At 41.3% G+C, this 26810-nt stretch overlaps 1 protein-coding gene across 3 annotated transcripts in view; it reads left to right on the plus strand.

Annotated features, from left to right (window-relative positions):
* The first annotated feature begins 8674 nt into the window (after positions 1-8674).
* The window catches only part of TMEM131L (transmembrane 131 like), a 166920-nt gene continuing 148784 nt past the window's right edge, over positions 8675-26810 (plus strand). For all 3 annotated transcript variants that reach the window (XM_027866844.1, XM_027866846.1, XM_027866845.1), the window contains exons 1-3: positions 8675-8798; positions 10067-10137; positions 19326-19369. In XM_027866844.1, coding sequence (XP_027722645.1) covers positions 8675-8798; positions 10067-10137; positions 19326-19369 — 239 coding nt within the window. The remainder of the gene's footprint in view (positions 8799-10066; positions 10138-19325; positions 19370-26810) is intronic.

Consider the following 26810-nt stretch of genomic DNA (forward strand, 5'->3'; position numbering starts at 1 on the left):
CCCATAAACTTTTGCTTAGAGTAGTATTTCCTCTTTGCACATAATTCTTACATTATTCCTTACAACTTCCTTATTCTGCGTTATCATCCCAATCACTGAGTTACAGTGGATTTGCCTGAGGATGTTCCTTGGTGACAGCAGGACTGGGACATAGAAAAATTCCTGTCTCTGGGCTAGGGATTATCTAGTTTTGGGATTTCACTGGATTTTTTTTTCTTTGAGAACTATTGGTTTGTCTGTTGGTTGTACTCATCTGGTTTTGAGTAGTCAAGAAAATTAAATATGAACCTTTATGTAGTATGATAACCAGCTGCACCATTCCCCTGCCCACTGAAGTCAGCTTCTGTTCTGGCATGTTTAAAAAATGAAAATAACCTCTCCAGGGATTCTAGGGAGTTCTTTGGAATCTTAAGAAGAAATAGCCTATGTGTAAAATATATAAGCAAGTATATACATACAATGACAGTGCAGTCACCTTTTGGGACTTTGTTGGTTTGGCTTAGCTTGAAAAGGCCAAGGTCCCCCACTGCATCCTGGGCCAGAACAAACAGCAGCAGCGGCACCCTTCTATCATTCATATTTTAAGGAGGCAACACTGAATAGCTAATATCATGGAGCATTTTCATGGTATTTCAGACCTCAGAGGCCACAAACTTTAAATTATATCTTGTTTTTCCCAATATAATTTAAAGTCCCTGAAGAAAAGACTGTTTCATTTGTGCCTTTGTATGCCCAGCACCTAGGACAGAGCCAGGAGCATTTAGGATTAGGGTTAGCATTTAGGGGATTAATTAATACTGTACTTGTGCATTGTTTGACTGACCTGGACCTAAAGAGGAACCCTCTTTACAGCATCTCGGCCAACGCACAGCCTGTTCTTGAAGACCTTTGGCGAAGGGAATGATAAAATGAACTGCATTCACCGTCTCTTCCTTTTTATTTTTTAATTAGGGAGGGTTACTGGTTTGTTAAATTGTAGCTTTTTTTTTTGTTTTCTTGTTTTTTTTTTTTTTTTTGTTTTTTTTTTTGTTTTCTTGTTTTTTTTTTTTTTTTTAGAGACATTTGGTACATCTTCCCTTATACAAACTAACAATACGTGGGCAATTTATGGAGCTATCCTGGGTGCTGAGAAGTTAAATGACTTGTCCAAGGTTACACAGCTGATTTGGGTTGTAAGCAGCTCTTCAACCCACGTTTCCTGAGTAAAAGGCTGGCTCCCTATCTACTGTCATATTTCTGAAATACTTAAGGCTTCCTGGATTTCTGCTTTTCCTGGAAGCATAGTGAAGTAAAAAATAGAAATTAAAGCAGGTTCTTTTATTTCATAATAAATTGAAGTTTAACACCATCACATATCCTTTTAAATTACAGCTCTATCTTTGGAAAATCTGGATGACTGGGCAGATTTAACTTGTAAGAAGCAAAGGGGGGGAAATGTAGTGGTGGGGGGGGGATGCAAACTTGGGCTGGTGGGGAAGGTGCTGTATTTGGTGTCAGAACACTTAGGGTTAAGCCCTAAACTGTTTCATAGCTATGTGCTGATGGGCAGATTACTTAACTTTTGGATGAGTCAGTTTCCCAGCAGTAAAACATAAGTGTCCTGAGTTCAAGGATTCTGTATTGTTTTGTTTTTCAATCTTTGCATCTTCAGTGCAGAATATGGTGCTTTGCACATAGTGGGTGCTTGAGAGATGGTTGTCAAATTGAATATGAAAACTTATGGTATTCTACCTCACTAGTTTGTGGTAAAGATTAAAGAAGATGCATTTATATACTGTCTTAAGATTCATGAAGCATTTTACATATACTTTTTTTGGGTCCAGATCTGCGATTCCTTTGGTGTGAGCCATGCCAGGTGAGGAAAACTCCCTCATTCTAGGCAGATAAGCAACTCTTCCACTATTTATAGTGTTAAGACAGTTGCTTAAGGCTCTAAGAGGTGGAGCACCCTCCCTGGGATCACAAAGCCAGCTGTATTTACACCCAGTTCTTCCCTACTCGGAAGAAATCTCTCTCCACTTTGCCATTGAATTATGACTATATGTTACTGAGTCAATGAGTATTTCTATACATTTAAATCTTGGATTCTTAATCTTTTTTTGTGTCATAGACCCCTTTTGGCAGTCTGGTAAGGTTTATGGACCCTTCTCAGAATCATATTTTTAAAAGCATAAAACAAAACACATAGGATTACAAAGGAAACAAATTACAATGGAATGTATTCCATTGTATACATCAAACTATGTACATAAATAAACTATATAAAATATATTGAAAATACTAAAAAATAAAATAAACAAGTTCACAGATCCCAGGTTAAGATTAGCTGACTATTCCTTTTATAGAAGTGAAATATTTGATTAAGTAGGAAAGGGACCAACTTGAAAACAACTACATAAGCCCATTTTTCTTGCTGAAATTAGTTACCAAAAATTATAGTTTATTCATTTACGCAGAATTGTCATCCAACTGGTCGGCTTTGCCATTTCCTGAACTAGCCACTCTCTTGCTCCTATGCCTTTGTGCAAATGGTTGCCCATATCTGGAATCTTAGAAACCCCTAGCTTCCTTCAGAGCCCAGCTCGGGTGCTACCCACCCCCTTTACGAATCCTTTCCTATTTTTTCCAGTTTAATATTCTCTATGTTTTGGAATTACTTTGTAGTATGTTTTATATACTTCGTATTTAGTTATCTGTGTCTGAGTTATATTTCCCTTGTAAGAGATAAGCTCTGAGAGAGCAGGACTGGTTTTGTTTTTGTTTGTGAATGGGTGCTTATATAGCCTTAGGGTTTAGCACTTAGTAGACCCTTAACCAGGGTTTATTGATTGACTGCCTAATGTATATTGTACTTAGTGGGCACTTGATAAATGTTTACTGACTTTGGATTTGTTTCCTTCTAGTTTTAAAAGTAGAAGTCCAGGTTCTTAAGTGGTTTGCTTTTTTTTGGGGGGGTGGTGTGAGGGGAACTTACTGGTATTGATTTTGCAAAATGCAATGATAGCATAGCTACAATCTAGGGACAAGGAGAAAGTCCATATTTCTATAATGAATAAGGAAAAAATACAGCAAAACCCTTTTACACTTTTCAGGGGGCTGGAGATCTTGTATTGACTTGGACTTCATGAATCGGGATTTCTGCTTTGGTAACTAAGAGCCAGAAGTTTATCTTTCCCTTTAGATAAAACAAAAGAATTACTAAGTAAATAAATAGTGTAAATAAGGTTATTTGTTTGGTCTTCCATAAGAGAAAGCCAATAAGTGGTTTTTAAGGGAGACTTTAGAAAGAGATTTGTATTTAAATAATAAATGTGCTAATTCCTTTATCTTTATCTGTTAATGAGCTGATAAGCTTCTTACAGAGTTAGACCTAGGAATCCCTTGAACTCATCCAGGTCAGAAGGTTTCCCTGGATACCTGAATATAAGAAGTATTTATTGAATATAACAAGTATTTCCTTCAATTTTTTTCTGGGCTCTACATTTCTCACTCCTTTCCCCCCTCCAAGTAAATTAACATGGTTTTATTTTAGCAAGCAAATGTGCAGGGAAGGAAATTAACACATTAATTTCAACTATTTTTTTTTTTTTTACTCACAGGAAGCACAGTATTTAGAACTGAAAGAGTTCCTGAGAGGGAAGCCTTGGAACCAGGTGAATAATGGGACCCGTGGCTCAAAGTCAGTTTAGATGAAGGTGTACAATGGAGTGCCCTGGGGATCTATCCACCCTTGGTCCTTTGTTATTTAACATTTTTATGAATGACTTGCCGGAAGGCTTAAGAGTCAAGAATAGGAAGCGTAAAACAAACAAGCTTAATGCTATTTTAGACTATCAGCATCATTAATAAACATTTATTAAGTGCCTTCTTTGTGTCTGACTTGGTGCTTAAGCACTGGGGATGAAAAAAGAGGCAAAAGATAGTCCCTACCCTTAAGGAGCTCACAATCTAAAGACTTACAGTGGGAGATGCAGTGTCTAGAACATCAGAGGTAAAGTCCTGCTGGACAGTTCAGGTCAGCTCACATTTATAGTACTGTGTTGTATCGTCTTCAGATTTAAGAATGCCATTGATAAGGTAGAGAGCATGCTGGGGATGGGAAGATGGGATGGTAAAGGACCTTTAAAGCCATATGAGAACTAGTTGAAGGAACTGGGTCTACTTAGCCTAGAAAAGACAATGAATTGAGGGGGTAGGCAGAGAAGGGCATGATATGTTTTTAACGAATCTGAAGGGCTGTCACTCAGAAGAGAGATTAGAAAGTAGAATTAGAACCAATTGGTAGAATTTTTAAAAGGCTAATTTAATCTGAGTATAAGGCAAAACTTCACGATTAGTGCTTGCCTCCCCTTCCCTGGAGGTCTTCAAGGAGAAGCTGGACCATCACCTGTCACGTTAATGTGCTGAAAAAAGGATTTTTGTTTCATTATCTATGGGTGTGTCTGAACTTCCCACTTTGAGACTCTGAAAGTCTGTAAAACTCTTAGGGGAGAGCTAATACACTGTTTAATTAAGAAGCCTTGAAAATATAGAATAGTATGGTGAGGAACAATATATATAGGAACTATATATATATATACTTACATGTACACACACACACATGCACATGTATATATATATATATACATATATAGGAACAGTATGGTGAGAGAAGAGAATCACTTAGATGAGGATGTTGTTCTTTAGTCTTTTTCCAGTTGTGTCCAACTCTCTGTGACTTGATTTGGGGTTTTCTGGGCAAAGATACTGGAGTGGTTTACTATTTTCTTCTCTAGCTTAGTTTACAGACAAGTAAACTGAAACAAACAGGATTAAGGGATTTGCCCAGGGTCACAAAGAAAATGTCTCTGGCTGGATTTGAACTCAGGTCTTCCTGACTCTAGTGGTGGTCTATTCATTGCCTAGTCTTAGTTTACTCATTTATAAAACCAGGAGGCTAAGGAGAACAATACACACAAAGACATTGATGTAAATAAAAAACATGAAGGGCAATAGATCTCTAAGGGTGTGTTAAGTTTTTGAGAACCAAAGATTAAACACATTCTTTTTTCTCAACAGAAAGCTGGGGCACCTTGGATGTAGAATGGGGTATATATACTGTTAGAATGGGTTCTTCATCTCTATCTGGGTTTGCTTATTTTTTTTTTCTGAGGAAAGGTTCAAAGGTAGAAGAAATAGGATATAATGGGGGAAAAGCTGTGTATAAAAGGACAGCTAGGTGTCACAATGGATAGAGTATTGGGCTTGGAATCAGGAAGATTCATCTTTATGAGTTCAAATCTGGCCTCACAGTCTACCATCTTTGTGACCCTGGGCAAACCACTTAACCTTATTTGCTTCAGGTCCTCATCTGTAAAAGGAGCTGGCAAACCACTCTAGCATCTTTGGGTCAGGAAGAGTCAGACAGGACTGAGCAACAAAAATGGTGTAAAAGCAAAAGATGTCAATAAAACTCAAATAAAATGAGGGGGCTGTATTGGGCATACACACACAAACACACACACACACACATATATGTGTGTATATATATATATATATATACATTTATATACTGCTCCTTGGACCAACACTGTCCTCCCTAGAGTGAGTCAGGATACGTAGTAATTCCAGAGAAGTAGCCAGTGCTGACCAGACAGATCAAATTTATCTGAGAAGACAGCTGTGTAATTGCTGTGTACCTATCCCAAGTCATGGCATTCAGACATGCACAGGTGGCTATCTGGAGAGCAACAGAAGAACATGACATTACCCTCTGTGTCACAGGAAATTACCACGGAATCATAAGCCCTCAACTAGAAAAATAAGCTGAGCCCTTAAAAACAAAAACAAAAACAAAAACAAAAACAAAAATCAATCTGGGAACAGAAAATTTAATTAAAATGGAAGATATGATCCCTAGTGGCACTGTTGTATTTCTTCAGTCTAATGATGCTCTTGGCTCTAAAAGGCTTTCTCAGTTCTAACAGCAGTTAGTTTGGAAAAGGCTGAACAAGAAAAACATTTTTTTGCAGGATTGCAACTTTTCCTCCCCTAAACAGTTTGTAAGGCTGATCAATGTTTGGTGACATGTTTAAGTAGTATCAGACACAACAGGCCACTCGTTTGATCTTCCATTTTATAAATAAATTTTAAATGTGAAACTATACTATTTGCCTTCTGGGCTTTGTAGGTACTTTCCTCATTAGGAATTCACATTGAGGTACCAGCTCTAAGTGTTGCATTAGCACTGTGGGACACCCTCAAGGTTTGGGTGGGACAGACAATAAAAACCTGGGGAAATGGAGGAGGGGAAAGACCACTGGCTTTAGAGTCAAAGGTTTTTTGTTCAAATTTTGCTTCTGATCCTTGTTGAGTTTGGACAAATTAATTGTCCTCCCTGGGCCTTGAAATGTAAAATGAAGGTATTGGACCAGCTGACTTCTGCGGTCTTTTTCAGTTCCAGATTTAGGATGTTAGTTCATTGGTGCGTGCGTGCGTGCGTGTGTGTGTGTGTGTGTGTGTGTGTGTTGGGGAGGGGAGAGACTCTTGGCTTGGCTTTCAATAATGCATAAAGCAACTCTTAAATTTATCTTCTTAAGACAGTTTCCTGGGTGCTTTAAGATGTCAAGTGACTTGGCCAGAGTCACAGCATTGTGTCAGAGATAGAATTTGAGCTCCAACGCCTACTGGCCCTCTAAATGTTATGTTATGCTGCATCTCATAAAGAGGGAAAAGAAAAAATTAAGAAAGAATTGGGACAATGCTGTCAGAAGAAGAAAGTCAATATTCAAAGGAAATAGGAAATAAAAGGAAGAGAATGGAGGACTATTATATCAAGATAGGACAGGAGTATAAAGCTAAGCTTATTGTGTTTTTGAGTCATAAATTTATGAAGACCATAGGTTTCCTTCATGAGATGGCCTATGAGCTGCATATCAACCCGGGTAGTGAAAAGAGAGCTGGGTTCTATGCCCAGTTGTTACTAACCAGCTCTACATGAATAATGCTTGTCATTAAACCTTCTCTGTACCTGTTTCCTCACCTAAGAGCCTAGGATCTCTAAACATCCCTTGCAGCCAAAACACTAGATTCTTTTGGTATAAAAGAAATTCCCTATGACCGATTAGATTATTTAACCTTGGCAAGAGTTATTACTGGAAGTGGTGTGAGTCTGAATACTTAATTCTGTACTCTGCAGTCTGGGCTGGGAAGATTCATAATTCATTTGGTCCTTCTGTCCTCGCTATGTGACCACCATATTTCTATTGTCTAGACTGTTAGACTCCATGTGCAATTAAATCAAAGATCACTGTAATTTCAACAGGTGTGCAGAGTTATTTTCCTTATTATCGATCAGCCCCAACAGTTTCTATATTTATTACTAGCAACTCAGGAAGCACCTTAAGGACTTTTTAAAAGAGATTTTCCAATGCTTCACTTGTGTATGCAAAGAAACTGCCGAGTAAACCTACATTTATGACACAGACATGGCAGGATGTTCCAATTAAGTGGGATCCTAAGATCTCAGATTAATGCTTTGAGGTGGGGAAGGGGTGAAACACCACGAAAGAGGTCTGGAAATTTCATTCTCAGGAGGCATTAGAGGAGAGGGATCCCGGTCCTTTTTAAACCATCCAAGCCGTGGATACCGACTTCTGCAGACACTGGGAGGGTAACTTTTGCTCTATCTTCCAGAAGAGGGAGATTTTTCTGCAGTTCCAAGTTTTTGAAAGGGGCTGTCTTACGGCAGACTTACAAAGGCTTTGGGAAGCAAGGGAGCACCTGTTCTCCTTTGGACTGGGTCCACGAAAGGCCCAGGGGTTCGCGGCCACCCCGTTACGTTGAGGTCAGCCTCCTGGGTCTTTGGAGAGCCCTCTCCTCCTCAATTACAGACCTTCCAGACACCGGATATCCTCGCTGCTTAACTGGCAGGGGCCACGCGGCTGCACTCCTGTTTCCTCTGACAACTACCACATTATTTCCACTCTTGTTCTAAGTCTGTAGCCTAATCTAGGGGTGTGTGGGGTGTGTGGGGCGTGTGTGTGTGCGCGCGCGCGCGTGTGTGGGATTCTCCGCCTCCCCCCCCAAATCTATTCCACTTATCCAGAATTAAGTAGAAGAAAAATCCTACAAGCTCCTCGCCCACAAATGGGGGGGTAAGGGCCTGGCCTCCCCTCCTGCCGCCGCCGGGAGAGCTCCGGGGAGGATACGGGCGGAGGATGCAGGGGCTGAGAGCGAGCGCCCGCTCGGGGCCACGTGCTCGCCTGCCCAGCCGCTCGGGCGGGGCCTCCTCATTGTCAGCGCCCCCGCCCCCGCCCCCCGCGTTCCATCCCCCCTCCCTATCTGTGTCGCACACACGCGCGCACGGCCCAGGAGCCCCGGCGGAGGCTGGGGGAGGCCCGGGCGGCGGCGTGGGCGGGGCGGGAGGGGAGGGGACAGGGGCGGGGGCGGGGCGGGCGCGGGGCCGGGGCCCGGGCCGGGGCGGAGCGGCGCCTGAGGGAGGAGGGGGAGGAGGCCGAGGGAGGAGGCGGCGGCGGCGGCGGAGGCAGCTGCAGCAGCAGCAGAGGCAGCAGCGGCGGCGGAGGCGGCGCCCGCCTGCAGCCCAGCCCGCAGCGGAGCCCGGAGCGCGAGCACCCGCAGCAGCAGCGGCAGCAGCAGCGGCGGCACCGGCAGCAGCAGCGGCAGCAGCAGCAGCATGGCCCGGCTCCCCTGCCCGCAGCCCGGAGCCTACTGCCGCGCCGCCACGGCCGCGAACCTCCTGTTGGGCCTCTTCCAGCTCCTGTGGCCCTGCTGCCGCCCGGGAGGGGCTCAGGCACAAGGTCAGCCGGGCCGGGGGGGTGGGTGCTGCTGTCCACAGCCCAGAGTGTCCACGGACCACCTAGGACCACTGCATCCCCCCCTCCCCCGCCTCAAAAGAAGGGGAGAGAAAGAGAGGAAGCGAAGTTAGGGGGTGGGGGAATGCGAGGGAGAGCCGCTAGCTGCCAGGGGGTTGGGGGGGCGGGCCCGGCTGGGTTTCCCTCCTCTGCCCCCCTCCCACCAACCCCTCCCCCGGCTTTGTGCATGCGGGGCGCCCCGCGTGCGTGCCTGGAGCGGGGCGAGCGCAGCCCCCGCTTTGTGTGAGTGCTAATGGTTCCCAGCCCGCAGGAGCAGACGGAGCGGGGCCAGCCTGGCCTGGGCCGGCGCTGCCGGCGCCCGCTGCGCTGCCCTGTCCGCTGCCTCGCTCTGCTTTGGCCTCCTGTCCTGGCCTCTGCCGGTTTGCCCCGTCCCTGTGCCCCGCGCTGCCGGCCTCTCCGCTGCGGGCCTTTCTCCTCCGCTCCTCTCCACTTTTCTCTCCTTTCTACCTCTCTTCTCCTTCTCCTCTCCTGTTCTCCTCGCTTCTCCTCTCCTTCTCCTCTCCTCTCCTCTCCTCAATTCTCTCCTTTCTTCTCTCCTGTCCTGTCCTCTCTTCTCTCCGGTCCTCCTCTCTTCTCCTCCTCTCCTTTCCTCTGTTTCTCTCCTTTCTTCTCTCTTGTCCTCCTCTGCTCTCCTCCTCTCCTCTCCTTCTCTCTTCTCTCATGTCCTGTTCTCTCTTCCTCTGTCCTGTCCTGTCCTCTCTTCTTCTCTCCTCAGCCCCCCACTTCCTGGTGCATTGTTCCAGCCGGCCAGGGCTCCTGTTGCCCCTCTTCTTTACATTGGGGTTTGGAAATGACAAAATGAAGAACGGCAACCCCCACCCCTCTTCCTCTGGTTCAGAACAGCAATGCTTTTTAGAATCAAAGTCATACAATTCCCCCCCTCCCCCCCCCCAAAAGAGAGAGTCACCATTTGGCCTTTCTCTTCCCTTTACCAACCTCTCTTCATCTCCCTCCCCAAACTGGTCTTGCCCAGAAACCTGACTATTCCTTCTTTCTGTCCTGGACAAGTGACTGAAACTTATCAGTGTGCAGACTGGCTTTTGAACTTTGTTTCACTGCTTTCCCTTTCACTCCAACGGTGTGATTTTAAAAATTAAAGAAAAATTAATGGTTGGGTTAAGAGAAGATAGTGTAACCTAATAGATTGGGGTTTTTTTGTGATTTTAAAATGCATTTTTTGGGTGTTCCTCTAGTCGTTGAGCCCCTGCCCAATGTGGTCGAGCTGTGGCAGGCAGAAGAAGGGGAACTCCTGCTGCCCACTCAGGTGAGACAGTGACGGTTTTTATTTTGTGTGTGTATGTATGTGTGTGTGTGTATGTGTGTGTTTTTTGTCTGTGGCCAGAGGGGTGTGTAGGGGTGTGTGGAGGAGGAGAGACCTGGCCAGCCACCCCTTGGCAGTCTATGCAGCACCCATGTCAATTTGCAAAGCAAATAAATGGTGTAGCCAGGCCAGAACACCTGGCAACAGTGTGGCCTTTCCCATCCCCCTCCCCCTCCGTGTGATGGGGCCTGTGAGTCATGTTGGCCTCAAGTTCAGGAGAAGGGGTGGGGTGTAGGGGCCACCTTGCCAGAGCCACAGTCAGCCAGCTAGCCACGAGCTCAGTTAGGTGGTGATAATGGTGAAGAGAAAAGGGCAATTTAAAGAATTGCCGTGAGTGTAGGATATTGGGTTTGTCAAGGGGGTCCATACAGACACTAGTCGCTGCCAGTGAAGAGGACCATTCCTTTGGGAAGGTGACTCATTTAAAAAGGATAAGAGACTAGCTTCTGCCTCTTACTAGTTAGTGGTAGACCCTAGTTGGACCAAGTGCAAAATGAGGGAGTATTATGTGGATGGATGACCCACAGGATGGGAGGGGATGAATTAGGACTCCTGAGGTGCCACATACTTGGAAAATGGTGAATGCTATGGTACATAAATATTAATAAGCGGTAGTTTGCATTAGTATTAAACAGCTTTAGGTTAAAGGTATTTATTTTTAAAATATGCTAATGCCCTTTGGATTCTTTCCAGACTTCTCCAGTACATTTTCGAATACACCCACTTAAGAACTTGAATTTCAGGTTTTTTTTCCTATATGGTGATATAATAATAAATGCAAAGGAGAAAATAATTGCTCTAACGTTTTATGTGAATCTGTCACATAGCACAGGGATTGCTACCACTGCAGATTCACTATTGCACAACTTTGTTGATTGATTTAATGGGAAAAATTCTATGGCCATAGAAAAAGTACTTGGTTAGTAGGTTTTTTTGAACTCTGTTAAGAAAAGCATATCCTTTTTGGGCCTTATCTGGTTCTCATCTGTAAAATGAGGGAATTGGAATAGTGAGGCTTTCAGTTTCTTTCCAGCTTTCAGTCTGTAACCTTAAGCATACTCTTTACTTGTGTGTCCACGTTTGCAATCAGCTTGGGGTATCATTTGAAAGATAAAAGTTGTTTCTGCTCATCCTGTTTGAAGGACTGTATTCTATTTTGGTGTATTCTTCCTTCATTCCCGTTTTTGAACGGTAGGAAATTGAGAGAGAATTTTGCACAGAAGAAAACACATGTTGAAATGTAAAGTCCGTGAAGAGTCCTTGCAAAGTATGCAAGAGGGCAAGGATTTAGTCTGACATTCATCTTTGCCAGTACAAATATGGACTTGCTACCATTAGGGCTAAGAGGTGATTTCAGGGAAAGTTTTTCTAGACACTCAGACTGCTGGCCTCTAGTGAAGAGGATCATTCCTTTGGGAAGGTGCCCCATTTGAAAAGGATAAGAGACTAACTTCTGCTTCTTACTGGTTAGTGGTGCAGGCCAAACCAGAGCCAGAAAGAAGTTAAATTACAGACTCTCTCCTGTCATGTGTCTTAGGGTTTGATGATTAAGTCACTAGTCTCAGAGGAGGAAACGTCAGACTTTGTGGTTGTAAAGAGATTATTTTACTGGCAGGTATATGATTGGCCCCAGTTCTTAATTTTTGGTTTCATTAAATAGAATATTTGCACTCAGTTTTGAGTACTGTAACTGATTAAAAGCAATTCTTAGCTAGAACATACCACCACAGAAACACTCTTTAGAAAAAAAAACAAACCTTAAGGTCTAAAAATTCTGTACAGTTTTAGTTGTAATGAAAGTGAAATGAGTGGTATTTGAAACAGTTATTCAAGTATGGTACCTTCCTTTCCATGTGTGTACGTGTGGTGATCTTATACAATATTTTAGCTTTCATGTACCTAGAAAAAATAGTCTATGACTGAAATTTCAGAAAGGGAAGTTTGTCACTTTAAAGTCAATCTTTTCAGAATTTTTTTTTAAATGGCAGACATTGATTTTAGAAATTCTTCCTTTTGGGTCTGGAAAAAATTTTTAAAAAATCACTTCTGGATATCAGTTCATTGGAACTGCTAAGTTTACTTCCACTGGCCTGTTAATAACTTTGATTTTCTATGTAGTGGGAATGGGGAGTAAGAAGAATTTGTAAAATAGATTTTGAGTCACAGCAGTGACAGCGACTTAAGAGCAAATTGGGGGGCAGCTAGGTGGTGCAGTGGATAGAGCTCTGTCCTTGGAGTCAGGAGGACTTGAGTTCAAATTCGGCCTCAGACACTTGACAGTTACTGGCTGTGTGACTCTGGGCAAGTCACTTAACCCCAATTGCCTCACCAAAAAGCCAAAAAAAAAAAAAAAAAGTAAATTGGGAGCATCAGAAGAGATGACGTTTGCCTCAGAAAGAAAGGTGGTACCTGCAGATATTTGCTGATGCTTATTATTTACACTGACTTTATTTTCTACATGTGTAGGATTGAGTTTATTTCCCCTTTCCTCTTCCCCAGTCCTTGCCCCTTAAATAGTCACACTCTTGAATAAAGATGCATTAGAAAGAACTCTGCATTAGGAGACAGAACACTGGCTGTTGTCCCAGCTCCATCACTACTTAGCCACGTTTCCTTGAGCTAGTTGTGATCAGACATAGGCTGAAAGGACCTTAAAGATTGGCCGAGTTCAGTCTTCTTGAAATGAAGGCTGGATGAGGTTAAGGAATTTGCCCAGTGTTAGTAGGAGAGATTGGATTCAGACTTGGGACCGCTGTTTCTAAATCCGATTCCCTTTCCCTAAAAATTTTTAAACATACAAAAGCAACTTTTCTTACGATAACCCTGTAAAATACATAGAAAAACTATTCTCACTGCTGCCTTTCAGATAAGGAAAGGGAGGTGTGGAGAGATTAAGAGGATCGTCTCATGACTAGTAAGTGTCAGGGCCCAGGACAACCACAGGGCTCCTCATTCTGAGTCCTGGACTTTCTCCAATAAACTTTACCGCCTGCCTCTCATTGCCTTGGAAGGTCTTAATTTTCTCATCGGTAAAATGAGGGTGGTAATACTTGAACTCCCCATTTCACCTAGTTGTGAATATCAGATAAAATAATGTACGCGGAGCTGATCAAGCCTGCTATTCTTTATGATCTAGGGAATCTGATGATGGATGGAGAGCTTGGGTGGAACAAAAAGATACAGAAGGAAAGGAAAGAGGGTACTGGGAGCATTGGAGGACAGATTCCCTCTGGAGGATTTATGGAAAGATGGATGAAAATGAGAGTGATACAATTTCCATTGGTGGAGGCTGTCACTGATTAGGTTACAATTCATCTGATGATGGATCACTAAAAGTAGCAGTTAAATGTAAGGGTTAATAATTTAATCCTGATCTTTTCTGGGTGGCAAGGAGTTACTTTCCCTTTCTGACTAAGTTGCTAGATCAGTACTGAAAGTTTAAGCACCATTGTATGTATTAGACATTGTTGTTGTTCAGTTGTTTTCAGTTGTGTCTGACTCATCATGACCCCATTTGGGATTTTCTTGGCAAAGATACCGGAGTAGATTGTTATTGTCTTCTCCAGCTTGTTTTACAGATGAGGAAACCGAGGCAAACGATGACATGACTTGCCCAGGGTCACACAGCTAGTAAATGTCTGAGGTTGGATTTGAACTCTAGTCTTCCTGACTCCAGGCCCGGCCGTTCTATCCACTGCATCACTTAACTGCCCTTAGTATTAGACATTTTAGGGTTTCAGTTCATGCTATATCTTTGATCTTCTTATTGTGATGTAAAATATTTTGGCAGGTAGGAATATAGACCACTTCCTTTATGGAATGAGTCAAGAAGAGATCTCCAATAGGCGATGGGGTTAAGTGACTTGCCCAGGGTCACACAGCTAGTAAGTGTCAAGCGTCTGAGGCCAGATTTGAACTCGGGTCCTCCTGACTCCAAGGCCAGAGCTCTATCCACTTGCCACCTAGCTGCCCCCTATCCTGTATATATCTTGTTTTTACATAACTGTTTGCATGTTGTTCACCTGCCTCCCAGAGCTCCCTGAGCTTTTGAGAACAGGAACTGTCTTTTAACTTTCTTTATATGGCCAGCTCTTAGCTATGTGCCTGGCATGAGGGGAGACGCTTAATAATGCTTCTTGAATTGACTTGGAGATTAGAAGAAAGAGGTGGCAGAAGAGTATCTGGAAAAGAACTTTGGGCTAAGACTCATGATCACCTTTGGGATCTAACCTCATTGAGACTTGGTTTCCAAACAGGTCCTTTTCAACGCTGAGCTCCATAATTTATCTTTTGGATTTATTAGAATCTTTTCCCTCGTTTAAGCATCTTTTTCATAATGCTTTTGAAGTTTGTTCAAGAACTGTAATACATGGATCTTTGCAGTTTTGAGGGAAGTACTTCTTATAAAGGACTTCGAATCTGGAGGACCTGAGTTCAAATATGGCCTCAGACACTTACTAGCTGTGTAACCCTATGCAAGTTACTTAACCTGTTTGCTCGGGGATAATAATAATCTCTACTTCCAAGCATTGTTAAGAGATTAAAACGAGATAATATTAAACATTTTGCGAACCTTAAAGTACTAGCTATTATTGTTATAATTATAGTAAAAGGGGAAGTCATTCCTGCTCCCTGTGTTGAATCCATTTTATTCCGTGGTGATGGCCTTAGAATAATTCCAACAAATTCAGCAAATGTTAACTCATTAAATGTCAGTCATTATGAGCTACTGGTCACACCAAATTAGTAAAGAAGGACTTCCTTGGTTTAGGCATCATGGGCTTATGAAACTCATACAAATTTTTCCAAAAGTATATTATTGTTTTTCATTTTTAAATGTTGCTGTTTGTTTTGAACATTGTAGAGAGTTCCCAATATGTTCTTGTTAGACTCTTCCTTAATTGACTCCTTTCTTTTAACAACAACAACAATAACAAACAGCCGCATAACTGAAGGACAAGGGGGCCACGTCTAACATAGGCTTCTTCACTCATGGTTCACCACTTTTCTAACAAAAAGTGGATAGTTGAGCCTTTTGTTCTTTATTCTGCCGAACTGGGACTATTGTTGCAACTAATCTGAGTTCTAATTTATTGTTAATTAATCACTGCTTTTTGGCTTTGTGGTACTGTGTGTGAAAGAGAGAGAGCACTGAATTTGGAGGCAAAAGGTCTTGGATTCAAATGTTGGCTCTACTCATTACTACTTGTGTGAAATTGGAAAAGTTATTTCACCTCTCTGTAAAATGAGGGGATTGGACTGTTGGACCTCAAAGATCTCTTTCATCTTTAAATCTGTGATCTCATTTCTCCCCAAAGCCCAACTAATATCACTTCACCTTGTTGCCTAGAAGTCCAAATTTAATGAGCCTGGCATTTGAGGCCTTCTGTAGGCTTGTTGTTTAAACATTTTTGGTCGTGTCCAACTCTTAGTGACTCCTTTTGGGATCTTCTTGGCAAAGATACTGGAGTGGTTTGCCATTTTTTTCTCCAGCTCATTTGACAGATGTGGAAACTGAGGTAAACAGGGTTAAGTGATTTGCCCAGGGTCACACAGCTAGTAACTTTCTGAGGCTGGATTTGAATTCAGGTCTTTCTGATTCTAGTCCTGGCCCTCTATCCACAGTGCTACCTTACTGCCCCCGGTAATCTTATTGCCTCCTCACAAATCATTTCCTGTTTTTTCCCTACAATTATTCTCTCCCTAGCTAATTTGTTCTATTCACTGTTGCCCGTATAGGTCCTGTTTCTCCTCATATTTACTTAGATTGTTCCGTGTGTCTTGCCTTTCCAGTAGTCTCAGTGAAATTCTTCTCTTTGTACAACCTACTCAAGCTGTGGAATGTTCATCTGCTATCCCAGTCCTTGGTGGTCACTCTACCCTTCCAGCTCCTCTTATGTATCCTCCATTGATAACACTCTTCTAGTAATTATTAGGTGCTACCTATTAAGTATTGTCATTTATCTTTGTCCTATCTTTTCTTTCTTTTTTGGGGGGGCGGGCAATCAGGGTTAAGTGACTTGCCCAGAGTCTCACAGCTAGTAAGTGTTAAGTGTCTTTGGCTGGATTTGAATTCAGGTCCTCCTGACTCCAAGGCCAGAGCTCTATTCACTGCGCCACCTACTTGCCTTGTCCTATCTGTCCTTTCATTAGAATGGGGGCCCTGTCTCATAGGTCTCTGCAGCCTTTGGGACAGTTCCCCATATAGGATAGTTGGTTAGAAATGGGTATTGGTGATAGACACTCAAACGTTATTTTCCCTTGAGCCCCCGTAGGGTTAAAACTACCCTTTTCAGTGACTTCTTTGAACTTTGATGCTTTCCCCATCTTGGATGTGTGCAGGTCCCAGATGGCAGTAGTGGCTGTCCTGAAATTTTCAGTATACTTTTCTGGTTTTGTTATTTAGTCTTATTTTGAAAGGAGGTATACGTTAGAAATAAGAATAAAGTACCTCTCTTTGGTTCATTCAGTCTGTTAACACAAAGAACACTCTTGAATGGCCCTGGTGTGAGAATAGTTTGAAGATAGGGAGGAAGGACCGTTTGTTCTAGGCTGATACTGGCCCATCATATAGAGAGTAACTTTTATGAATACATGGAGGCGACTTTTGGCTTGAAGTAGTAGAAAGCCTCATGAATCTTGCTTTATTTTTCCTTCTAAACTAAAGAACAGTAGATATTTAATTTGGTAGTAAGTTAAAAAAAAAGAATATGTTGAATCTCTACATTTTTTCCCCATATATACATTATCTCAAATATCATTCTTGGTCTCTATTTTAAGGAAAACCATTTTCCCTCTCTTGGTTCATTAGTGCTTTGTAAGAGGCTTTATAATATAGCATTAGTTTCCCAGCTGGGAAAAAAAAAATTCTGCAGTCCGGCTATAGGAGAGAATTCAGTAAACTCTAAGGGAATGTCCAAATCTTTTTTTTCTTTTTTAATTGTTGTAGTCTTGTTGGCTGCACTAGGGTGTTACATTGAACATTCCAGTGCTTGGAAATTTCACTTATACAGTGATGTGTCTTTGTCGTTCTACTCAGAGGTTTGCCCTGAACAAGTATTAGTAATCCATGTATTTTTGACAGGGTGGCGTGTTCTGATGATGAAAAGCAGGGTTGGAGTATGTTTTCCTTAGGAAGCTGCTTCACCTTTCTGATCTTTCCCAGTTTTGTCATCTGTGAAATGAGGATTATAGCATCTACCTTCCAGTATTTTTATGAGAATCATTAAGGGCTGTTAAGGGCTGTTGACAGGATTAAATGAGATAATATATTTAAAACACTTCACAAACTTTACAACACTGTGGGAAATTTAAAGCACCATATAAATGTTGCTATTAATACTACTACTTCTAGTAACCATGTGTGTCAGAATAGGACTTGAACTCAGGTCTTCTTGCTTTCTGGACCAGCCTCTTATCTCCTATGCCATGTTGCCTTAACTAAGAATGATTCAAATAATACATGATCAAATATTAAGTTGTGTAGTGAATACTATAGGGATTCAGAGAATGGCAAACCCATTGAGGGCCAAGAGTAGTCAAGGAGGGGCTTATGGATAAGGTAATCAGAAGATTGAGGGTATAATTTTGGGAGGGCATTAATTGGGGAGGGGCTTAGATCTGGATGAAAAGAGGCAAGGATGGGGAGGGCAAAGAGGGGACACATAACAGGAGACTAACTTGATTTGACCAAGATTAATTTCCTGTTGGTAAACAGTTGGAAAGGTTGGATAAGTATAGTGGGGGCAGATTTGGAGGGGCTCAAGTTTCAAGGCTAAAGAGTTTGGAGTAGATTTCCTAGGTACTACTGAGTGATTTGTTCATGATGAATGAGTTCTGGGCATATAAGTGCTGTTAACAGGATTCTACCGAATTGCTTTTTCCAATGCTTAATAAGTACTTATTCAGTCGGTCCATTGGATATGTTAATTTGTAAATGATGTGAAAGGTGGATTGGTGCCAGAAGAGACAGGGAAAGATTTTAGAAAGCCATTGCAGTTGTTTTGGCATGATGTAATTTTAGGTCCAAGGGAGAAGACTTGGATCTGGGCAATGACAGTGGGAATGAAGAAGCAAGAACACATGTGGGACACTTCAGGAGTGTAGAGAGGCCTCAGTGATTATATGTGAAGAAGGAAGAAGAGAGAAATGCAAGATGCCTCCAGAGTTTAAGCCTGGAAAAGGATGGTGCCATTTACAGTGAACAGATGTTGGCATGGGGAGCACTGGTTGGGATATAAGTTAATTTTTAGGTAATAATGGGAAAACCCAATGGGAATGCCCTCAAGGCATTTAGAAATACTGTACGGAAGTTTGGGTGAAAGTTTGGGACTGTAGGTAAGTAGTAGGGAGTGATCTTCAGGTAGACAGTAGGTGAAAGTGAGTGCAGATGTTTTGGAATGAATCTCTGAGGAATGAATCTCATAGTTGTGGGGGAGGCAGGAAGAGGAGTTAGTGACCCCATCACACCAGGTAATACAGTAGTTTAAGAAGTGGAAGGAGAAATAGAATGGTTTGGTGTCTCATACGTCAAAGAAGGAGAAAGCGTCAGGACGAAATAACGTAAGATTGGCTTAAGTGGGCATGGAGAAGCCGGTAAACACTGGATGCCATGGCACTTGCTACTTAAGATGACAGTGGTGAGTTTACTATATTGAGTAATTTTCAGTTGAAAGCCCTTTTTTCTTTTTATATTGCTATTACGTTATTTGAGGTCAAAATTAAGTGATGAATTTCCAAGTGTGGTTTGGTCTGTGTTTACACACGTCAACAGATATTTTTATAACTGGTGATTTAAAATTACAATGGGCATGTATTTTTGGAGTTTTGGTGCAATAGCAAAAAAAAAAAATCTGTTTTTACTCTAGGTTGGAGTTTTTATTTGCTGTCAGGCACTAAGTTGGAAAATGAGTCTGGAGGAGACGTAAGGTAGAACAAATTGAGGACTCTTGGTGGGGATGGCATTGGAGCAAGTAAAGGATTATGGCCTGTGGGATTTTTTAAGCCAGTGAGTCATTGCTACAAGTGTGTCAGCCTGGTTGGGATTTAAAGAATTCTTTCTCATATACGTGGATTCCTCTTTTCTTTTTGGAACTTCTCCTTAAGTGTATTTTCTCCTTTTTTTTTAATAGGCTGATTCTGAGGAGGACTTGGAGGAGCATTCCCAAGAACAAAGGTAAGAGGAACTAAAAAAAAACTCTTCTTGCTGAACTGGAAAGTGGCCTTGCCTGTTGTGGGATGTTATCTGAAATATGACTGGGATTGATGAATAGATGTGGTTATTTGAAATGCATATTCTTTTTTTTTATACTAAATTTTCTACATTACTTGTACCTACACTGCTCTAGTAATTAATACTGTATTTTTAAATGACTTCAAAAAAGCTGTGAGAAATGCGCCCAATCATCTTTTTATGCTCCTCTAGTGAATTTTGCTTTTTATTTACTTATTGCTTATATGTATTTGTAAAAATGTCTTCGTTTAAGAGTAAAAAGTCTTCACTTAGAAAAACATTTTTTGTGTGTGGGACTAGATGTAAAGACCAGATGTCTTGAGTTTTATTTGTTTTAGGGAAATAGTATTTTGTCAAATATCAATAATATTCATGCACTTTTTTTTTTATAAGATGAGACATAATATGGCATAGTGAATAGAGCCTTGGGGTTAGGAAGACCTGGGTTCAAGTTCTGATTATAGTACATACCAGCTGTGTGACTCTTGCAAGTCACTTAATATCTGTGTTCTAAGTAACCCCAAAAAACAATTTAAGTTGCAGATGAGGTACAAATCTGCAGTGATAGAGAGAATTCCCTCACCTGGAGTTCCCTCTACAAAGGAAATCATGGGTCCAGTCCTTGTTCCTGTTTTACAAGAAGAGTCTTAAAGTAATCGTTATATTTTGAATGCTCAGTTTCCTTAAGTGAAATGGTATTTTATGTTACTGGCAGGTTGAGCTGAGAACTTCAGCATTTCTCTACAAAGAGAAGTTGTAAGGGATGTGTTTGTCATTTTCAGGTATTTGAAGAATTATCATGTGACTTGTTCTGCTTGCTCCCAATAAGCAGAATGTGAACCAATGAGTGAAAGTTACAGGAAGCCAGATTTTAGCTTTGGTGGAAGAAAAATGCTTCCGAACAGTTATTCAGAAGAGGATTGCTTCTGGAGGCAGGGAGTTCTTCCTGGTCACTTGAAGTCTTCAAGTAGAGGCTGCTTGATTTCTTGTAAAGGACATTGTAAAGGAAGGTCTGTGCTTCAGGTGGAGGTCCAGGGATGGTGGTGGGGGGTGTGTGGAGAGAGATGCACTTGAAACTCTTTTCAGAGTCTGATTTGGTGATTTGGGCGGATGTTTGTTCCACTTACAAGATTTTCTATGCATGTAACATTCCTCTTGGAATTCAACCTAAGATGTTTGGAATACTGACCATTTCACCCTCACTTGTGTGTGTATTTGTGTAGGCACAATTTCTCAGTATCATGAGGAGATTTTAAAACCTAGTAGAAAAATGAGTGATTAAAATCTAATTTAAGTCACATGCCATTTTCCTCAGATCTCTCAATTTTCCAAGACTGGTGCCTCTGTTGTGTTTGGAAATTATTCCATGTGTAATTTTGTCTCCCCAAAGAGACAAATTTAGGCTTGGTGTCAGGAAAAAAATGGTTTTCACAATTAGAACTATAAAAATACAGTGGGTTGATGGATCTATTTTAGTCTATACCCATATATGTCTGTGTTATTTCCCCTGGCTAGAAGGGACTTTTATTTTTGGCTTTGAATTACTGGTGCCTGCCACATAGTAGGTGTTAAATGAACACCTTTTGATTGAATGATTGCCTGAGTTATAGAGGGGATCTGGTCAGCTATGGGTTGACCGCAGTGGCCTCTGGGCCCCCAATGTGTAATTTGAAATTGCAGTCACATTTGTGTTCCCCACTGCCATGGCAGTAACATAAAAATTGGTTCCCGGGTGCCCATTTTACCTTTGAGGTTGACCTACCAATTTGTATTCAAATTTCTCATAGGATCCACAGCTGGCTGGGCCTTTAAAAGAAATATAAGTTTAACCTTTTAAGTTTTAAGAATGAGGAAGCTGAGGTGAGAGATGAAGACACCAGCACATTGAGATTGTACAGGTCATAAGGAGCAGAGCTAGGGTTACAGCCTATGCCTTGTAGCATTCAAATCCAAGGTTCTCATCACCATGCTTCAGTGACTGCCCTCTTGGTTATTAGTTTTTAACGTATCTTCCCCTCCCATTTGGTTGATTTTTATGCTGTCTCAGTTTGACAGTGGGATTACTCAGTTTATTTTCATACATAAATCTTCCTTCCTTGGACCATCTAATAATAGGACATGGGAAACAGGGACAAATTCAGTCCATCATCTGGATCTTTTGTTTAGATTATATAGTGTTGAGCATTCAGTGTTTTCTCTGCATTGTATACAGTATTCGGGTATTTCGATGTTACCTACACAGGCATTTTCTCCTTGCTTTACCTTTCTTTTACCTGAGATTCTTGCCCCCAAGGAATTTACAGTATGGTAGGATATTAAGATGCCAGCACAGATAAATTACAATATAAAACATGACATGATGAGCATTTTGGGGAGTTTATGAGGGGAGAGAGTCTGGAGTTGTGATTTCATCCCTGTGGGGAACTCCTCACTTCCTGTGTGGATGAGCACCTTTGCTCTTTCTCCTCTTGGAGAGTTCCCTAGGGCACTGAGACGGGGTGACTTGCCTAGGTTCACACAGCCCATATATGTCAGAGTCAGAGTTTGAACTCCTGACTTTTTGATTCGGAGCCTAGCTCTCATCCATTACACTGAACTGCCTGTATAAATTCATTGAAGAGTTACAGAATGCTGTGTTGTTGGAGATTTGGGGAAGTTGTTACCAATGTGGGCAGGGAGGGGAAGGGCTTCAAGGGAGGTTTTTATTTCAGTTGGCTTTGAAGGGTAGGTAGGAATTCCAGCATCTCCAGTCCACTTGAGCAAACCAAGTGAATGCACAGAGGTTTAAACAAACACCTTTTTGGGTGCAGAGAACAACATCCAGCTTGGTTAGAGTACAGAATACATGAAAGGTAGTAATTTGACCTAAGACTGGACAGGTACCAGGGCCTTAAATTGGTATTTGCATTGTCCAGATGGCATTTCTCATTCAAGGCAGAGAAGCTTAAGTTATCCTAGTGCCACTGAAGAGTGATAACAATAGTAGCAGGCATTTATATAGCATTTTATGGTTTACAAAGTGCTTCATGTATATTATCTTATTTGAAGAATTAAAAATGGTGGTGTTGGGGGCTAATGGAACTAGATAATCTAATGTTTAGCCCCTTCCAGCGCTCAAATTCTTTGATATTTTTGGACCCTTCTGTCAAAATGTATTTTTTTGTTTCCCAAAGACATGATAGGGATGGGTTGATGTTAGTATTGTCACGTACTTGGTTTCCATTGTTGACTTCTGAGTTCTCCATAAGTGATTTCTGTAGCTGAGGTAGAGTGAGAGTGTTTTATATTGATGTTCAGCGTCTCATAAGGAGTGGATGCTGTTGATCCTTCACTTTCCGGGACACAATTTGGTCTCCCGTTTTACTCAGCAGTGATGAATAATGTTGCATTTTCCTCCTTTATTTGTGTTTGCCCATAGGGTTATTCATGAAGCAGTTTGTGCGCGTTTTCATAGCTCACAATGCCTGGTTTTCAAAAGCTTCCAGACTCTCTGTGTCTTAGCCTGCCTTTTGTTCTCTGGGGGATTGTGATGCTAGTGTTGGGGAGAGAAGACTGACTTGGGAATGGATGGGACTGATGATGGATTAAAAGTTGCCCGTGATTCTGTTTTCTTAGAATCTTCTTTTCTTCCTACACTTTAATATTAACTCTTTTGAAGTCCTGAGAAGGGGTCTTGACTGTTGTTTTAGGACTTCTGAGAAAAGAGAATGCCTTTAAAGAATGGATTGCATTAATAGAGTCTGACACTGAAGACAGTGTCGCCAGGAAAAGGACTCTACCCAGAGCCTCGTAGTTTTACAGGCCACCCTGAAAAGCTGGTTCTATTTCTTTGTAGATGGCTCGTGGCTGAGGTGGGTACAAGAACAGCTCCTGGGAAACTCAAGATTGCCGAGGTCAGTCCAGGACCAAGTCCCAGTTTCCCAAGTTCCCCCTTGGTACCACCTGAGTCCTTCTTGTATAGAGAATGATAACCATCGATGATAATGAGGAAGAAAAATTATGTTTATCTGGCAAGAACTGCCAATGGCTTCCATACTGGAGTTAGGACTCCTTTTTTCTAGATACTCTTCTGCCAACCCTTCCCCAGATTCACGAACTACAGTAGCCTGGAAGGTAGGAAGTGTAGCTGTGAGAAATTAGGTTATTTTCCTCTGTTATCTTCCATCTCTTCCATCTCTCTGTCTCTCTGTCTCTGTCTCTCTGTTTCTGTGTTGGCCCAGTGAACACACCATTTTGGTCCTCTTACCTAATGGTGCCCTTAGACCTCTGTCATGAAATGGTCAAGATTAATTCCTTCAACTGTTAACACCTTCTGTTTTTATCCTCACAGCTGTTAAATATTTATGTGAAACATCTCCAACCAGTCTCTCTAGGGAATTATTTAGCTTCATTGACATCATGTTCTAAATGTAAGTCCATTGAGGGCAGGGACAGTTTCTGTCTCTCTGTCTCCATCTCTGTCTCTCTATTTCTGTCTCTCTGTTTCTCCTTCTCTCTCCAACTCTTTCCCTTCCGTGTAGTAGGCACTTAATTAATGTTTATTTGAATATGGTGTATGTTTATAGTTGGAGACGTCCCAAAAAATCTCTCTCTGTTTTCTCCTCATCATTACCACTTAAATCTTCTGGTTATTTTCAAATGTTGTTATTAACCTGCTCCTTTGCTGGGCAGGAATGGGGGATGTGGTCATGAGAGCAGATGAGAAATAGCTTTAATTTTTTGTAGATACTCTCTTGCTGGTAGGGAAGTGTGTCCAAATTCTTCGTGTAAACTTTTTGTTAGCATGTTAGCAATGTGTGAAATTAATTAGAGCATTGGCAAAATAACAACACTGTGACATTTTCTTGTTTCAGATTTTTTTTTTCCAGGGAGATTGTCATAAGTAAATTGTAGTCATTGATTGGTGTTGATGAGAGGTGTTCAGAAAGTTGACTTTTATTTTATCAATAGGAGCAATGAATTTCAGTGCTTGGTCTAGCTGAAATAGAAGAGGCATGTTGTTAAAATATACCCAACCCGAAGGAGAGGTGAAATGACCAATTTCTTATGCCTTATTTTTTTTCTTGTGTTTATTTATTGGCTAATTCAGATGTCATTTTTATTGACAACTAAGCAAGGAGTTTATACCAAATTTTCTACTTTTGGAAAAAAGGAACCCCAAAAAACCCAACCCAAAAGATTTTTTAAAAATTCAGCAAATCCCAAGTCAAATTTGGATGACATTTTCTGATGAATAAGAAAAAAAGAAAACCATGTAGAAACTCCTGGAGTACTGGGTCTCCTCAGTGCCTAGCTTGTTGGAAGTGCTCAATAAATGTTTGAATGAATGAATACAGAAATGGCGGCACAAACAAGTTATGTCTGAAAATGGCCAGAAATCTTGGAGAGGTCCTCAGTGAAGTTTTCCTTTTTGTTATTGAAAAAGTCCTAAGAGTAGTCTCATGGAAATGAATGGGCCTCTCACTTATCATTGTTCTTTAGAACTATAAGGGTGGGACTGCCACCACTGTGGCTTTTTCCATGTCTCTAAATGAAGACAGTATATACCTCTTGCCCAGTGGTAGTAAAAAAAAGAATTAGAGTGAACAGATGTTCGCCTTCCAGCTCTCCTACTTAGTGGCTGTATGATTGTGGACAAGTCTACTCCTACTCCATCTTTTAACTTTTTTTTCCCCCAGGTGAAAATATTCCTAGGATTGTCTCTCCTAGAGTAGTAACTAAGGTTGAGCAACTGGGGCTTTACCCCCTGGGCCCTGAGATTTGGAAAGTGCAGATAACACATAGATACCAATAGAGATAACTGAGTTTAGCATCTAGCTAGTTTACTATTTTAATTATATTCATTATCAAATGTAGAGCAGATGTTCTTGCTTCCTCTCTGCTGCTGGCCACACCTCATGTGATCTCCCTAGCCTGGCCCAACCCTACTTACCTCCTCCCCACGGGCACTGGCTTCTCCAGTTGTGGTCTTGAAGTATCTAGAGTCTTTTCTTCCCTCCTCCCCCATTGACATTGACTGGGGGAAGGGCTCTCTCTTCCCCTGGGTTTATCAGTCATCCTGAAGTCTTCCTCATGCTCTTTTGTCATAAATTTTCTTTAATTTTAATGAATTCATTTGTCTTAAATAATCTTTGAATGTCTTGAATTTGTCTTTGAATGTCCTAAAATTGATTTGAGGGTGAATTTCACGCAGCATGGCCCAGGTTCACCACATTCCTAGATTTAGCTCTGCCCAAAACATTTGTGATAGAAACTGAAGCTTTTGTTTCGTATGAGTCTTTATCTTAGTTCAGAAATAAAATCTTCTACGACCATATCTCTGGATGCAGTGAAAAGATACTATCTGGACGTTTGTTATTCTGGGTGTCAGATTCTTTGTCTTCAGTAGTAGTGCTGTAAAATATGCCTTTCTTTAACAGAGCCCATAAATTAGATGTTATCCTTGTTTCCCCTTCTGTGTATATTCCATTGTTAGCAACCTGCAGCGCTTTGTTTTCTCCATGTTGCCGGTCTTGCAGAAATGTTCAGCAGTTCTTACTGTGTTTGCTCATGTCACAGTGTGGTTGTGGTTGAAAAGAATGACCACTGGTATCCTGAAAAAAATTCTCTTATCAGTACTCTGGGGATCTTAGCTGCATTTTCAGTGTTTTGTTAACATTCTTCCTTGTCCCAGGCTGATTTTGGCTCAGGATTCATTGGCATTTCTTTCTTTTTTTTTTTTATTTGAGAATTAACTGTAGCCCTTTAATAATACCAACATGCATGATAAAAAGTTAACCTCGAGACCCTTATAAATGTTATTTCATTCATGTTTTCAGCATCCTTGAAGCAAATAAATATTGTCCTACTTTTAAATATCCTATTTTAAAAGATGAAATGGGAGTTTGACCAAAGTCACTTATTGAGTAGTTAGATTCGCCTAGGTCTCTAGAGGCTGAATCTCTGTTTTTGGTTCCCTAAGTGATTTTTTCTGGGGTCATTATTTTCTAGCATTTTTCTTGGACATTGAATCATGTTTAGGAAAAGGGAGAGTGTATGCCAGTAGCCTTAGATGATTGTGTTTGTTTCCTTTCACCTTTATGTTCGGGTGGTTGGAAGGTGGTTTTTAATATTATTAAATGTTAAAGTGTTGACATTGTCATGCCTTACAACATCTTGATTATAAACAGTGTTAATAGTGATGGCACCCAACTATCGAGTCAGAAGACTCAGGTTTGAATATTGGCTCCACCATTTACTTTTTACCTTGGACAAATGACTTCCTATCTCTAATCCTCAGTTTCTTCTTCTGTAAAATGGGACCAATCATAATTTCTGCCTTAACCATCCCATGGAGTTCCTCTGAGGATCCAGTGAGATAATGAGAAGTGAGTTCCAGTGTTTT

This window comes from Vombatus ursinus, unplaced genomic scaffold, assembly GCF_900497805.2.
Source record: "Vombatus ursinus unplaced genomic scaffold, bare-nosed wombat genome assembly UNPS02014784.1, whole genome shotgun sequence".
Lineage (NCBI taxonomy): Eukaryota > Metazoa > Chordata > Mammalia > Diprotodontia > Vombatidae > Vombatus > Vombatus ursinus.